General features: G+C 41.2%; 1 protein-coding gene across 6 annotated transcripts in view; it reads right to left on the minus strand.

Annotated features, from left to right (window-relative positions):
• Positions 1-17,765, minus strand: part of CNTN5 (contactin 5) — a 3,106,629-nt gene that overhangs the window by 1,067,815 nt on the left and 2,021,049 nt on the right. For all 6 annotated transcript variants that reach the window (XM_069639123.1, XM_069639125.1, XM_069639124.1 and 3 more), the window contains one exon: positions 5,800-5,950. In XM_069639123.1, the coding sequence (XP_069495224.1) occupies positions 5,800-5,950 (151 nt within the window). The remainder of the gene's footprint in view (positions 1-5,799; positions 5,951-17,765) is intronic.

A 17,765-nucleotide genomic window follows, 5' to 3' on the forward strand; every position in this document is an offset into this window, starting at 1 on the left:
ACTACTATTATTACTGCTACTAGTATGGCTACTACTGCAACTAATACTACTATTATTATTAAAGGGGCCAGACTGATATTCAAATGGATGTTTCTCCTCAGATAAGGTTCAGTGAGCTAAATCAGGTTGTAGCCCCCGCTGAGTGGGAAACATCCCATAGACAAGTTATTAATCCATGTTCCTTCCGTTTAGATGGGATTCCACACTTTTGAAAATTTGGAAAAACATGGGGTATAACCTTTGTTTACCGAGGGAAGCCCAGACAGGGTCCTCCTTATGACAGAGCTTAGATATGCTCAGCTTTACCTCACTGATAATGCATATCAAGACAGAAACAGTGTCTGGGCCTGCTGATGGCACTGTTGTACATAGGAGAATTTCCTAACATTTCAGTGCAGGACTGCCCTTGTGGGTGGGACTAGACTGATATGCAAAAGGAAAATCTAGCCTCTGGCATGATAAGTGAGCTAAAACATGGTAGTAGACCCTCCTGAGTGGGAACTGTAAGATATATTTCGGTCAATGTGTGGCTATTCTTATTAGGTGGACAACTCTGATTGAATCCCCCCTAATTATACAGCCCTAACCCACAATTCTGAGCAGGAAACATGTGGTTTGAGCATAACTCAAATTAATTTAAAAATAAATGAATTAAAAGTGGAATGTCGGCAAGGTGGTCTACAACTTTATGCAGGGATGTTGGCCACTATATAACACACTAACAGGCAGCTTGTCCACAAAAATAAAATTGACCTGCATTGCATTCACTCATTATTTCTCACATGCAACCATTGATTTCCAAAATTAATTCTTTATACACATTGAGATCTGGCTAACAAAAGCATTCTAATTATAACTCGGCTGCTTACTGGTCATTTGGTTGAAATGTGCCACATTGCAATAAAGACATCACATGGGTTATACCAGTAACTGGATTCTTCAAACATTTAGTTTCTCTAATATTCTAAAATCTTTAAACTGCACATCAAGTTACACTTTCACATAATAGACAGGACTTTTGCTTTCCTCAAATATTACACATAAATGCTGTTATCAGGAACCAGTTACATGCCTCACACTTCCCTTGTAAATATGGTGCTATTGGCTGTTAAACTGTTTGCAGTATGCACTATGCTTACAATAACTTGTGTTAGAATTCTGCATGTTTGGGTTTAGGGAAGCTGTATTATTGATTCAGAATGCACAAAAAACATGAATCACCCACCTAACCTGGAAGACAGTTTTTAGGTTTTTATTAAAAGAGCTACACGTGTCCCTCCGCTATCACCTCACTAAATTAGCCCCACCGTCAGTTTTAATGAGGGGTATGGAGTATTTAAATTTGCATCATTTGTATACGGGTAAAGATGACACAAACAAGCTCTCATTTCCCATTCCTTATTAAATAGCTGTGGCCTTCACACAACACAAATTGCCAAATAGATCCTCACTGCTATGGACATCATCACATCACACAGTGATGGTAACTATATCTCTGCGAACACAGATAACATTTTAATGAGATTATGATTCTTAAAGAGTGGCATGCCAAAAGGATATACATGCTGACTATACCATTGCACACACAACTCAAACATTTATTTTAAATTAGATTGAATATACACCTCACTCAATTTTGCATGTAGTAAAATTGCACTGTTTATTTCCCATTTAAATTAGGGTATTTTGATTCCACCTTGTCAAACCACCCTTCTTTCTGGAACTTAGCTAGAACATTGTTTTAGAGACCATGTATAATTTATTTTCTGTAAATCTCATACTCACTTTTGAGAACAAAAATCAATTTTTTTAGAAGCAGCCTGGACCCTTAACATTGAAAATCTTCCAGGGCCCCCTCCAGATCTGCTGCCCGTAAGTTGATCTCTCTCTTAATCATCCATCCATAATCATCATCCCAGGTACTGTTCTTTCCTGTAGCATTTCCAGTGAACAAATCCTCTCCCCTATGCGTTAATACTATTTTAAAATGTCAAACATTCCCATGTTTATGCCATAGTTATGTGATTGGCAAAATCTTTCCATTGACCTGCCTCATAGTTAGACATTCCTATTGAATGCACAACCCCAATCGTCATTGGGTGTTCATATTTCTATGTTTGTGATCAGAAAAATGATGTGGGCCAAAAACTGCACCACATACTGTTGATAGAAAATGTGTTTTCATTGTATGATTCATGGCAGCAACATGTATCCTTAATCATAATGGGATTAATATAATTTGTCAGTGTAGATGCACCTCTTACAATGCAGCATGACTAGTTGGCATATTGCGTCATAAAGTTATGCATTTTTCGCCTGTTCTGATTAACATGTAGAATTCAGGTCAAATTAAATAGGAGACTCAGATCTTTGAACCACAACCATTGTCATGTTCCTAAATTTCCTAGTTCTACAATTGTGAGTAATATTTGATTTGGAAGAGAGGCCAAATCTAAATAACATGCGCTATTTAAACGAAGGAAAATGCACGTGATTGGAGATGCCCTGTGTTTCACCCTGATGCCCTGTGTTAAACACACTGCATCTCAGGATACAATCCACTTATCTATAAGATGTGCTCAATTTAGAAGCAACAAATAAGTAGCTTATAAAACTACAGGTGAATACTTTCGCTTAATGCATTGTGTGACATAGACATTCCTACAGTGAAGACTTGGTATGTTTCCTTGTTGATACAAATTACACATTTGGGACTTTGTCATTTTGGAGATGCATTTCCATGATTTCTAGGTAATGAAGCAGCATCTACTGACATACAAGGCTGATTATTGTTTCATCAATATTTTGATCTTGCATGTTGCTGCCAGCCATACTTTCCCAGTGTGGCAGGTACAGTTCACCTGTTTTCAATCTTGGTTATCAAGGAAGCAAGTAACTAGTGAAAATATTGATAGATATAATTTTGCATATTTTTGTGTGTTTAGCCTTACAATGATGCAATCCCCATGATTCATGTTAGGTGCTGTCCATTCATAAATGTTGTCACTAAATGAGAAGTGTATTTGATGCTGACAGTTATTAGACTATAGTGCTGCTTACCAGTTTCAGAAAATATATGCCTTTATTTAATTATTGTGATGGCCAATGAACTGGAAAGGTTACTCAGATATTCCCAGTAGATTGTAGCCATGTTTTAAAGTAGGAGAATCATGCTTTTTGACTAATCTGCTTGGGACATATCAAGAATTGTTTCAAATGCTCCTTAAATTGTGAGTACTTGCAAAGAGCAAAAGGTCCAAAGTGAAATTATTGAACGCTGAATACTTCACATTCGTCCCCTGCACAAAATTAACAAAAAGAAAAAACAGATGAAGCCTGCACTAAAGTCTGAATTCTTACCAGCCAGAGTTAACAGCATGTATATAGCAACATGAATTGGACTATTTAGTTTCATCTAAAATGACCGAAAATATGTCAGAATGTGTGATTTGGCCGAAGTTCATTTGTTTGAAAATCCCGTATGGCCGAAATGTCGACCAAATCACGCATTTGGTGCCAGGGGCTGCAGGGGTGTCCCCCAATTTCAGGTCACTATACTATACAGTATGGTGAGCGGGGGTTGCGGGGGACACCCCCATAGCTGTCCCAAAAAAAAGAAAAAAGGAAAGGACCCTGTGGCATCGGTTCCTGATCACAGAAGTGAAAGGGAACAGGTGTCGCAGGAACCAGCGAGTCGGAGGAAAGGTAAGTAGGGAGGTCGGGGTGTGGCAGGGGATTTTGGGGGTGTGGGCAGGGGTTTGACCAATTCAGAAATGTTCAGAGGAGAAAAGACAGAAGGTTATTTCGAAAAAATAATTGTCAGTCTTTTCTCCCACAAATATTTGTTACTCGGTCTTTCAACCCCAATCAGACTATTTACACACAGTCTGTAGTGTGTTTATTCAAATACCTTATCTCTGGCCCTCCATTCTGTTTTATATTGCTGTTGATTAATTCAGTTGTAGTACTTTTGATTCTGGGACCAACGATGCCAGAAATGGAACACAGACTGTAATGAAGAACTACAAGGACCTGTGAAGATTTCTTTGTTGTGCTATTATACCTCCTTTCACTCTATTACATTGTTATGCATCCCTTACCTGATTAATGTTAATTTACATTTCTAATTATGATGGTAATAAAGTGTGCTTGCTGGCAAGTAATGTTGCTCTAAATGTGCCTATGAAATTAACATTCTACAGGACTCAGTACACATAGAAGATGGCCATAGATCTGGTGGTTATCTAATCTATTGATTCACACTTATGAAACACAAAATGGCCTAAAACACAGAAGTGTGTGCACACCACATCTATATACACATATCCACACACACACAACACCCACCTTGTGGAATAATAAAGAACGCGTGTCAAAATTCTCACCCAGTAACTGCAGCAAACAGTAGCACCATGCCAAAAGACAATCATCAATGCATAAAGTGTCAGTCATTTAGTTTACCTTATTTCATAAGCAAGGTATGTAAAAGACATACACATCAATGCATACAAGGAAATTAAAAAAACAGAAGAGGCAAACATTACCTGTTCAACAAAGCATCCTAATAATAACAGCCTTTCCTAGGTTTGGAGACAAACTCACCTGTCATCTGTTTGTGCCGTCCCCAAATCATTTTTAAAATCCACCAATACATATTTAATACTCATTAATCTTCCCAAAATACAGCCATAAACACAACAAATGCGAATTTCTAAACACTTAAAACCTTGGCCGGGGTATATTTATCTATGTTCTTTAACCCCACCTTGGACCTATGCCTACATGCCCCAGTCAATAAGGAGGTGATCCCAGATGTAAGAGCTGGAGAAGATAAACCTTCAGAAGGGCTTCCTGAATCCACCAAATCTAAGATCGTATCAATTGGGACAGGTGACAAATCCTTTGCAGATTTGTATAAAGGGGGATCTGGAAGAACTTATGAATTCGTGTTTTCACAGACTTCACATCATGAGAGCATAAGCAATCACAGGATTCAAGCTCCCAACACTTTCCAAATCTATACTTCTCCTTATTACCCATTGTGATGGAACCATAATTTCTCAAGTTCCCAAACATCTAGCCAGTTCCTCATCTCATCATACCAAGGATGGATCGCTGCCCCCACATGGATTTCAAGGTGAGTTGTGTAGATGGTTGCTGAACATATTCTAGCCCAATGCATACTGTTTTTGCATAACAGTATGAACAGCATTCTTAACTCCCAATTCTTCACATAACAGAACATGAGGCTAATTCTTCAATCTTTTCAAACATCTATGTTCCACCTGTTGAAGAGCAATGATATGGCCCCAGTGTTTTCCCTTGTACACAGAACATCCTGCAGCTTTCACTGCTCACTGTCTGATATACACAATCAATGCCAAGTGATTTTATTTCCCAGAAGACCTGTTTCAGAATCATCACATTATTTGCAACCTGGGGGTCCCAGGATCCACAAGACAAGATCTGGGCCTCCAGGTATCACAAGGCTTACGATGTAAGACTTGTAGCTAAGTGCAGCATTAAATAGCTCTGAACAAACAATACCTTACTCTCCTATGCCTGTACTTCAAAATTAATGCAATACATTTCAAAAACATTGCTAGCAAAGTCGAATGGATTCTTCCAACACCTCCTAACCACATTTGCTCTTTACTTAACAGACGACATGTGAGGTGTTGTGTTCAAAAACATCTGTGAGTTAATGTTGTCAGAAGATGGTTGGTTTCTGTGTAGGCTAGAGATGCATACGTCTAGCAATGAGTCAACATAGGAAAACAAAACAGATAGATAGCTAACCTCTTATTTTGTTTCAGTGCTTTTTCTCCTTTTCTCCAAGAAATGGTGGGCTTGGGAGATGCTTGTGGTTTGCATTCTGTGACCACCTCTTGTCCTTTTGTGATCACTATAGTCTTTTGTTGTTGATTTGGTTCAAAAGTAGGAGCTGAAGCTGTCAATAAAACAATATGTTATTGTGAAACAGCAAAACCTTCTGGACATGTGACTTTAACAAAGGTTAATCGTGCAGGGCATGGCAACATGCATTCTGTAGTTGGTAGTTGAGCATGTGTGTAATTTTACGTGCCCAGGGCCAAGGCAAATGTTTACTGAAACAAGGCGCCACAAACTCTACACACAATCAATCATTAGATGTATGGTTTGCAAATGATTCATGGTGTGAGGAATTAAACACAATATTGCTTTATTGCAGGTATCTGAAAATGACTACTTATTGGAGTTATTCATCTTTTCAGCGTAATGTATTCAGTAGTAGAACAGAATGTGTTACTAGTGGAACATTTGAAATGAGCAGGATATTCCATCATGCTCAGTGCTGCAGACTAAGGGCACGATTCATGGAAACGGGCACAGAAATCCTGCAAGGCCTGCACGCTGAGAAAGACAATGCGCGAGCCTGTGTGCAGAAAGAAAAATGCATGCCCCGTGTATTCATGGAATTGACAGCGCAAAGTAACTGTATTCCAAGTCGCACCCAGAGCACCCCAGACACACCCACACACGAAGCATGAACAGCCAGAACAGCTACCTTTGTGTGCTCCCCCAGGTACAAATACAGGCACCCTTCAAACAGTGTGTGGGGTCCCCCGTAATCATGCCTGCAACTCGGGGACCCTGCCCAGGGTCCTCCGTAACTGTATCCGGCACACCGACAACATGCGTATAAAAAATCATAACTCGCCAATAACTCAGGATATCTGTATACAAACCCACGTAAAATGTTCCTGCACCCTGCTACACTGCTTATGCGAAACCCCTAAATTACATCGGAACCCCCGATTGAGTACACGCATCACAAAATCTGGCATGCGACCACACCTGCACGCTGACAATTCTACGTGCAAGTGTACTTACGCCTGCCTTTGGGTGGCGGATCATATGGAGGACTTGCGTGGCCATTTCGAAGCTGAGACATTGGACGATCGAATCCATGACTACGTCTCGTGCCCCATTTTTGGTGCCCTTCCCAGCCCTCTGCACATGCCACTCCCATGCTCTGCTCGGAGTAAGGTGCAAGGGCCTCGATAGCTCGCACAGACGTGCCCGAGCAGTGCAAAATCAACGTAAGTTCAGGGAAAGTATTCGGTTCCATCAATCAACAAAGACGAATTTGCATGCAGTTTTCTGCGCTAGTAGACTCTTTTCTGCGCAGATAATTCAATGGATTGGGCCCTTACGTTGTTTAAGTGACGCCATGGTCTACCACATTAATGTTCTTCAGTATGAGTTAATAATGATATTGAGAGTTATTTGCCTTTTAATGTAAGGGCCCATCCTTCTCCACAGGAATGCATTCATTTTCATCCATCGTTCCCTTTCCCTCTGCATTTATGACACAAAGTTTGTCCCTAAAGGAGCACATAGCTTCCAACTTCATGCATTGTGTTTCCTCTTTGTCTCCCTGATCACAGTCTCATTTCTTGATGCTGCAAGGCCTCTTACCCATCCCTTGTTTGCTTCATACCGGCCCTCCACCTCCATCATTATTGAGAAGAGGGGAGTGTCCATGTGTTTTCTTTGACACTTTGTGCATAACCTCTGGCTGCCCCTTTATGGTGATTGGGCCTCATTACGAGTTGGATGGTATTACTGCAGTAAATCCACCCAAATACTGTCCAATGGAATGACTGGTACTACCACTTCGTCGAGTGGAATTACCGCCAGATTATAAGTGGTGGTGGGTGAGTTTATCCCCACTTTTCAGAGTCCGTTGAACTCTACTCTGCATTTTTGGCAGAATTTCCACTGACGAAATTACAGCTGTGTTAATACCACTGATTTCGCCAATTTATGACAGAAAGTGTGAGGATTTACCTCTAAACATGATGCTGGAGGTAAATCCCCCACTCCAGGGCCATACTCATAGTATGGCAGTGTGAAAAAAGGGGCAATAATTCCATTATCGTTAATTGTTTCCTGTCCTGCCATACTTCAAAGGAGCCCCATCGTACTTTTGGGAAGGGAAGGGAAGAAAAGCATGGGCTATGCATTGTGTCTTTTAGGTACTATTAGTACCAAGGTATGATGTTACTAATCTGAAAAGAAAATGCTGTATGCTTTTTTAGGATTTTTAGTAATATGCACAAGATATTGGTTTGGGCCGATGTATGATGGAGAAGTCAGTTCTTCACAATTGAGGGATGGTATAACCTCGGGTGAAGGGTCTCATGCATTCGTCTGAATAGTCATGTGCCAAAAAAAGTGTTTGACCAGGCACAATTTCAGTATTAGCTTGAATTCCAGGAGAGGATCTCTAGCCGGGGCTTGGGTGGATGTCTAAAACATGGTGGGAGGATGGGTTAAACAATGTGTAGATGAAGAGGGTATCAAGTATGTTTTACAAGATGAGGTCCTCGTTCTTGGTGGTGTGAACGACTTCTGAGTAAGCATTGATCAGCATGGTCAGGGGGTGTTGGAAAAGATCCAAGGGATATTGAGGAGGTTCACTAGGGTAAATTACCGGTGCTGCCCAGGGCTCTTGTCTAGTTGAACCCTAGCAAGAGTGGTGGTAAGCTTTCGTGGGAAGAGGCAAATGTTTATGTCTTTTGGCGAGTAGTTGTGTAGAGATTCCAATGTTTTTAAACAGCAATTACATCGATTGCCCATAAATAAAATGTACACATTTAGGGCCCGATTCATGGAATTATCTGCGTGGAAAATAGGGTACTTGCGTGTGCAAATACGCCTTTGTTGTTACCGGCACTCGTGTTTCCGGATCGCCATACCCGTAATGAGGCCCAAAGTTTTACTTTTTCAACTACTTTTTGTCCAGGAACTCACGATACCCATCGCAAACATTCATAGATTGGACCAAAACACATATCAGGACCATTTGTTATTTGTTGCTACAGATTACATTGCAACCCTTTTGAATACACATGATTTCAGTAGTTTGCTGAGGTCAATTTGTCGTAGTATGGCTGTTTCTGCAAGTGTACTAAATCAAAACAGGATTGAATCACATAGTGTTTGCTGTCATTTCAAATTTAGTAAAGATATCAGAGGAGAGCACAATTCAGCAAAGTAAAATAAATGTTGACTTGAATGAATGACTTACAAGTTGTGCTGGTTAATATACGTGACTTCCGATAAATGTCTTGTTCCTTCTAGGTAGTGAGATCTTAACAGGCTTCCAAGATTGCATTTGACCGTGCATTTGGTTGAAGTATGTCTTTGTATATAGTTACATATAATATGTGTCCCTTTGTTCCCAGATCTGTGAAATGTATATCTTACAGGATTTTTGGTTAAAATTAAATATATTGTTAGAAAACAGTTGTTTCCTGTCCCAGCGTGTTGTGTTGGATTGTTGTGTTTTGGAAAATATAAACTGGGGTTTCTTTCATGTGCTCACTAATCCCAAAAAACAGCCAATTATGTCATTCTTTTTACCTAAATAAATTTTACATGATGACATGGCCATGAAGTTCTATTTGCGATGCAGTTTGTGACAGGATTAAAAAGGTGTAAAAAAGACAACTAAAATTAAGAGCTCATACAGACGTTAATAAACACAGCAGATATGGATTGGGAGATATGTTAGTATTCCTGAGTAAATTATACATTTCTTCAATTGTTTGTTAATGGTGCTTACATTGTGCTGCAGCCTGTCCAGTATAATCATCTTATTAGAAACACATTATGACAGAATGCCATTTCCGTGGGTGTGAAAGCCCTAGCTTTATTGGTTATTATTTAAGCAATAATCCCGAGCCGTGGGGTAATGAAGCGTAATGCCCCCGTGGTGAGGGGATTATTGCTATTATACCCCGGCCCACAAGACCGGGGTACAAACAGCATTGTTTTTCTGTTGCAAAATGCTGCAGCGTTTCGGAACAGAAAATAAAAAATAGAATGTAAAATAAAATGGCCACCGCGGAAGGGACAACAGAGTCAGTTTTTTCTTTCCATGGCAGCCATCGGGAGCGGAAGCACTGGTGACAGAATTGTCCCCAGCGCGTTCGGTCTTAAAAAAGGACCCAAAAGAAGGTAAGTGGGGTTGGGAGCGACGAGAGGTGTAGAAAACACTTACCTGAATACCCGGCAGGGGAGGATGTCAGCCTCCTGCTGCGTGATGGCTCGGAGTGAGGATTACCCAGTTCCTAGCCCCCTCATTGGCTGAGGGGCTGCCACATACCCCTTCCAGAGATGTGAAGGAAGCTTAAGCTTCGAGGGATTCTGCATTTGTTAATTCCCCCGGCCAGAGCCAATAAGATTGCATCTAACAATCTGATTGTCTCTCGCTCGATACTAACATAATATAATTATGCAGGTAATTCTGTTTCTGAATATGAGATCTGCTAACCAAGCTCCCTTTCCTAAACGTTCCATGCCAGAAGCATAGTGTTTTCATATGCTTTTACTTCACCAGCTACATGACATTTGCAGGTCCTGCTCTTCAGCTGCACTAGGCAGGTTCGAAGGTCACATGTGCATTACTGACAGCTGCTGCAATAAATCCACTAAAGCCAGAGGTAGCATTTGAACATCTGCACATCTGATCTAATTTATAATAATTGTCTGCCCTAATCAATCTTGTGGCAGAGTAATCTCTAAAAATAAAATGTGTCTGGTTGTGGTATGGTGAATGTTAAGAGCATACATATATGAAAGACACAAAGGGCCCAGATATGACAATGAAAATGAATTAATGGCCAGTCTGTCTGGCCGCACTACTACTAAGTGAGGCAATTGCCAGGATGCTGCCTCTATTTATTTTCGAGGAAGGGCAACACCTCCTCCGGCCCAGGGCCCAGGAACATACAATATCAGATCTTCTTGTTTGGAGTCTCTGCTTCAAAATCAGCACTGACATAACAATATCAGCCTACCACAAGGGAGTTGCAAACAAGAGTTGCTTTGAAGTCAAGAGGCCTGGGAAAGGGGAAGAGTCAGAATAGCCACTGAGAGAAAGTAGGCATATAAAGGGTTCCCACTATTTTGGCTTTCTGGCAGTTCTTTCTTGCTTATTGCCCCTTCCATTTCTGGCAAGAAGACGCACACTGGGTATGAAGTCAGAAATCAAGTGCTACATCAAAAGGCTTGATTCGGGCTTGATATGGGCCGATCCCTGTGACATTCTGCCTTTCTATGAAAGGTGCCTCCTACTCCTTCTTTGATTCCCTACAAGTTTCCACCTCTATTGGTAATGCAATCCATTCCAGAGGCCTTATAGGTGTCAAGTAACTTGTCTCATGGACTCAGAGTTTGTGGAGTATGTGATGATCAACTCAACGTAGTTGTAGGTTGCGCCTGATGACAAGGTAGCAGGAGGAACCAATCCCTCCCACCCTGAGGGGTTGAAACTCAGGAAAGGGCAGGGACCAGCCCCTTACACCATGGGCTCACCTCCCAGAATTTGCCTGGTGTAGGAAAAGTGTGAACACTGGCCCGGGAGGTGTAAGAATAATAGGAAACAAGTTACCCACAAGGAGACAGGCAATGGTAGCTGGGTGAGCTCAGAGCAGGATGCACCACGAGGAGAGCTCAGAGCAGTAAGCACCAGGAGGAGAGCAGCAAGGGGAGTAACCAGGAGGAAGGCAAAGTGCAGGAGAAAGGTGGAAGATAAAACACTACAGAGCTTACTGAGCTGGCAGGAAATGTAAGCATTGAGACGCTCCTTGTGACGGTGGCATCTCCCTTTTATGGAGTGCCACACATACAATGAACCTTGGGCTGTTGCATGTCACCATGGCAACATGCTCTAACAATGTTTTAGCGTAGGCGTTGTATGGCAGACGCACGGGCGCCATAGTTAGGGACCCTCTGCATCCCTTAGGGATCTGGCAAAAATGGTTTCAGGAGTGAGATATGAAAAACAGGTTTTATCCACCAAGCAATGGGTAAGCAAAAACCATAGACCACTAGTGATATCTTGCGCAGCACACTGAATTGACAAAGCAATATAGTTAGATATCAGTTTCACAGGCAGGTTTTTGGAGTGGAAGGTTCTTGGATGACAGCCATAACAGATCACCTACTCAATAGGAGGGTTCAGGGATTCAAAGTTTGTTGGCCTGTGGCATTTGCCAGTCCTTGGTATCTCGAATTATAGTAGCTGTCTGTTGATGGACGTTATGTATCTGGCATACCATCACGTCAATGGATGGAACAAGGCTATTGGAGATGGTTTGCATGGTAAGAACCTTGGGATGATGTCCGTAGGTGACATAGAAGGAGGTATGTTTGAGGAATGAGTGCCATGAATTATTGAAGGCTACTTCTGCCATATCCGAGCAATGGGTGCAATTTTTTTTGTGTGTCATTGCTATAACACCTGAGGTACTGCTGGAGGGTTTATGTTCAATGCATCGAATTCCATGTATTGACATGCATTTGCATCAAATTGTATCCATCTAAAAAAATTGCACCAAATGCATTTTTTTTTCAATTTTTTTTTTTAGGGGGTTCCTCTCCCCCCAACCTCCGTTTTTTACCCTTTATAATGCACCTAAACAAAAATTAACCCTTTACTCCCCAAACATATGCATTAGATGGAAATTTTTTAGATGGAAACATTTTGATGGAATGGCATTAGATGCAATGGCATTAGATGCAATGACCAGATACACCGCTTGAGTGTCTGGTTGGTCCAATGGGTCTAGCCATTGGTCTTGGGATATATACCAGAACTGTGCCCACAGTGAATCTTGATATATTTTCTAACTTGGGATCAGAACCGAGACATTAATTGAGAAACGTGGTCAGAAATATTCACGTCAGGCAATCTGTGTAAGTGGGACAATTTAGCAAAACAATCCACCACTACATTATGCAAGTCTTGCTGTATTCCGGAACTTCACAATAAAATCAGTGGCAATGGTATGCCAAGGGTAGGGATGTTTTTAGATGGGTTGAAGAAGTCCCACAGATTTCTCTTTTCAGATATTGGTTAGGGCACCACTTGGGCTTGAGCCTATGAAAGAGGCTACTTGTTTGGGTAAGCCTGGGCACCAGAAAAACTTAGACACTCTCCTACAGTTGGCTTTGACATCTCTATGGCCGGTAAAACAGGAATTATGTAGGCCATTGAGGGCCACTTGATATGATATGATATGATATGATATAATAGGTTATTCAAAAGGCACTTAATACCCAGAGGTTTCTAAGCACGGACCCAGGGATCAAACCTGTGTTGCTCAGTGTCGTCTTGCTTCCAAGGCGAGCATGATGCAGCTGAGCTATCCTACCGAGACTGCATAAATCTGATGGATCTGATGGTGTTTGAGGGATGGTAAGTACAGCCTGTTGGCAATGAAGAACAGTCTGTCTTGTTGTTTGATTTCCTGGTGCCTGGATATACAAGGAACCATGGGGTCTGTGGTGGTCACGTATCAGATCCGTTCCAAATAGGACTGGATGATATCCATGAAATGCTTGGGAGGGAGCAGGGTTGCAGGATACTGATCCTTTATGGGATTGGAGTTTAACGATCACAACAATGTGTTGGCCCACAGGTTAACAGATATAGGTCTGTAGGTAAGGAGAAAATCATATTTGGCAAAGAAGAATGCCTACCAGGCTTGGCAGTTGTTCCGGCATTGTAGGGTTTGTAGAGTTTGTAAATTATGGTGATCAATCTGTACCATCCTGTACCATACCTGTACCGTCCTCCTTCTCTGTGGTGTCGCCACTGTTTGAATGCCCCTTTTATGGCTAAGATCTCCAGTTCTATGGCCGCACATTGCACTTCACTTTGCATCAATTTACATGAGTAGTACGTTAGTGAGTGCCACACTGACATTTCTGGATCTGTTTGTAACAAAACACCTCCTATGGCACTGCTTGATATGTCGGCTTCGATGAATAAAGGCAATGTTTCATCAGGAGGATGGAGTGTGTTGAGAAGTTTTTAAATAATCTGAAATAAGAAAGGTGATGTTTGCCAAATGTTGCATTGTATCTTTCTAACTGCCCAACTGGTTGACTGTCATGAAAATATTATGCCAGGCATCTGCATGCAAGGCCACTTCTGTTCTTGATCTCGCAGAGGGTAGAGAATCCCTCTGGTTTCGAGGCTGTGGTGGATTTCACATGGGAAGAAAAAAAAAAGAAAAGATGCACTACACTTCATATTCCAAACCACAGGGAAGTTGAAAATGTCATCTGCTAGATAAGCAGTAAGGCCACAACACCTGCTACTAATTGGGACACTTTTTCGCTAATTCAATTGCTTCTCTCTTGTGCACACACTTATTGTCTCCCGCTCGACCTTATTGATCCTTTCAGTGAATTGAAACCACAACCATTCAGCTTTCCAGATGTTCCTGTAGGAATTCCAACATTAGGCCGCAACCTTTGGAATTCCCATCTAAATCCAGAGCAATTCTCGCACACATATAGAAGGCCCTATTGGCTCGCCAGGAAGTTACTTTATGCAAAGCAAGTCCATACAATCATAGAAACATTCCATAAAACAGCCTTTGCTACGAAACCACGCAGTTTAGGCAAACACTCAACCAGCTGGAAAACACTATGATACGATAAAGAATGCAAGTCACTAAAGTGGCAACTTATCTGGAGCTTGAAAAACGTAGACACTGTAGGAAGGGGTGATCTTTGCCAGGCAAGAGACAATTATAAGCAAGCCATTCATGTAAACAAGAAAGTGATTGCTGAATTGCTTTGGGATGAGAGCCTAGACCTAATACAGAATAAATAGCAGGCTAGGTTCTGCAAATGTATTGCATCCGCGTCGCCTGCGGAGGATTGAATCATCTGTGTCGCCTGCGGAGGATTGAATCATTCAGGAAAACAGCAGTGAAAGAGCCTAGTGCAATTATTTTACAACAATTTTTCCAAAACTAGAAAATGTGAAGCCCAGTAACAGCAATGGCTACCCATATGTGCCATTAACGTTCACCTTAAGTGAGATTATGGTAGCAAATGAAGGCCAATGCATTCATTTGCTGTTCATTTGCAAATGAACAGCAAAGCTCCAGAGACTGATAGAATTCTGCCTGACTCATTTATATTGGAAAGGTTAGACTGGGACATTTATCTTTTGTGGCTTTTTAACGCTATAGCCAAAATGTTTCCCCTCTGTAAGAAGGGAGAGCAAGAGCATCCTATAAATTACCGTCCAATTTCTCTCATGGATGCAACAGGAAAAATCTTCACAAAAGTCCTCTTGGAGCGGTTCAGACACGAGTGACCGATAATTGCCTAATAATCTATTTTCACATTGAATTTCGGAAAGGCAGGAGCACTGTTGATTAATGGTTTAGACTATTTCTACTGATTGAGGAATATGTCATCCTCAGGAAAATGAACTTTTATGCACTTTTCATAGATCTTCAATCAGCCTATGATAGTGTGCCTTGCATGAAGCATTATTATATGTTGCATGAATTAGGACTACCCCATGATCTCTTATCCTTAATCTAACTTCTCTACTGTGATACTGAGGCTGTGGTGAGATGGGGATTGGGCGGGGAGACAACTGAACTGTTTAAGGTTCTAAAAGAGTCCATTAGTGTTGCATGTTGGTATATCCAATGCTGTTTTTGTTGTACATAAATATCACTGACACGCTGCTAGCACCTCCCCACTGATTCACATAGCCAAGCCCCAGGAAAGTGCCCTGTGCTGCGGACAACGCTATGCTTATTTCCCTAACGCCCACAGGTCTGAAGAAACAGTTCAAACTTTTCAATGAGTTCTCTTCTGTTAAGGGCTTGGACATACACTATGAAAAGACAAAGTATATGGTGTTTTCTAAGAAAAGGATGCTGCACACCTGCCCCTTGTGGGGGAAGCTAGTGATATTGACCAGGTGAAATCATTTGACTATCTTGCCGTCAGATATGTATTTACCAGCAAATGGGATTTCTGGTACATGGCAAATATCAAGCTTGCCAGGAGGTCCAGGGCTATTGCAAAACATGGTAATGGGGCTTTCAGACCAGTGCTAGAAGCTTATAAACTGCACGCCAGGCAGACATCTTTGTATAGGGCTGAGATCTCAGGATTTATCAAGTGTGCAAATCTTTGCGTCACTGAAAATACATTTTTAGAAAAACCTTTTAACTCTAACCACTAGAACATCTACAATCCTGTTCCACGAAGAGCTTGCTCTCCGATATCTTGACCAACTTGTGATGTCAAGACCTGTCCTGCATTGGGTGAGACTATGGAGCACTCCCGATCTGAGCACCCACAGGGAATCACCAATGTATGTTCTTGGGCGAGAGGGAAGCTCTTTGTTACACCGGTTCCATCATGTTAAAACCCTTCTGCAGGGAATCGGATGCAAGGACCTTTGTCCAACCCAGGAGGGATGAATCCAGGTTCAGAGCAAGACTAAAAAATACATTCTGGGATAAATGCGTAACATACTTCCTGTGCAAAATCGCAGCCTCTAAGTACTTGGGTCCCTAATGGGAAATTAAACTCACTGGATAGAACAAAGTCCAACCTAATGCGATCTCTCTACATTACACTAAGGTTTGGTATCTGACCAGTTGCATTGCTCTGTGACAAATGGGACATAAATGTAACAAATTAAAGTTTACATTGCAAAACTAGGATCGAATCGGTAGAACCCTTCCTACTAGCTTGCCACTGTATTTGTAACATCACATATTGCACCTGAGACAGAGGTTCTTACTGAATGGGATAAGTTCAGTAGAAGAAGCAATCAATTTCTGTAAAAGACAACCAATGATGTCTCTGTATTTGCTGTTGTCTTAGATTAGCTTCCTGACGAATGTCAGCATCAGTAATTTTTTTTTTATATCAGTGCTGTTGTTACATTTACCTGGAATATTATTTTAGCTTTTTCTATTGGGTCCGACTGTAAGAACAAAAGGTTGTTTAACTCTATGACTTGTATGTGATTATTTGACATGGATACCTAAGGGCTTATGCTAAAACAAAAGTGGAATAAAATTATCTGAAATTGAATGTACATGTGGTAAGTGTAAACATCCCTTCACGAAAATGGTGGGCTCATTTCTTGGGTGAGGCAACCTTTTCATACAACCTTTTGGAATAATCTGTTAGTTTAAACCCTTTTACAAACCATAGGGTGCAGTGCATGGCACCTGTGTGGGGCCAAACTCCTGTATAGAAGATGTGAGATACATGAGGAGTTGATAGCCATACACATGGTTCCCTGTGCTAGACCCTTTCAATGATCCCAGAAGCATGCAGTCTTATGTTTATCCACCTGTTTTCAGCCGTTGTTAGTCCTAGGAGAGGTAGGGCTCTAGAATTTCCTTTTGGTCTGCGTTTCCAAAAACAATAGCTAGGTCTGATAATAGAGTTTTTAAAGCAATGGGCAATTTGTAAAATGTAGTTGTTCAGCTGCAAACCTGATATACTAACCCTGGAAAAGTGTTTGGGCCCGATTCATGAAATTTCTTGCACATGTAAGTGGTTTCAACCCACCCCTCCACCTAAGTCAATGCCTGGCGTGAGATGCCCAGCTGGAACCTTTAATTACATATTTTTATGTCTAAAGTAATTTGATTTCTGAATGATGTACCCTTATATCATGCCCCTCTCTTTGAATCCGCCCCGGTCTCAGTGAACCAAGAAGTAGGTTGTTTTGCAAAGTTAAAATATTTATTTTATGAATTGAACAATATATATATCACACGTTTATGAATTTGAACAATATCTAGATATCACACTATTAATATTTATACAATGATCAGCGTTGGGTGATATTACAATCAACAATCTCTTTAATCAGTAGGAGTATGGATGAGAAGAATAATGTGGCATAGAATAAACTTTGTGTA

Source organism: Ambystoma mexicanum, chromosome 7q (genome assembly GCF_040938575.1).
Source record: "Ambystoma mexicanum isolate Mex_15411 chromosome 7q, UKY_AmexF1_1, whole genome shotgun sequence".
Classification (NCBI taxonomy): Eukaryota; Metazoa; Chordata; class Amphibia; order Caudata; family Ambystomatidae; genus Ambystoma; species Ambystoma mexicanum.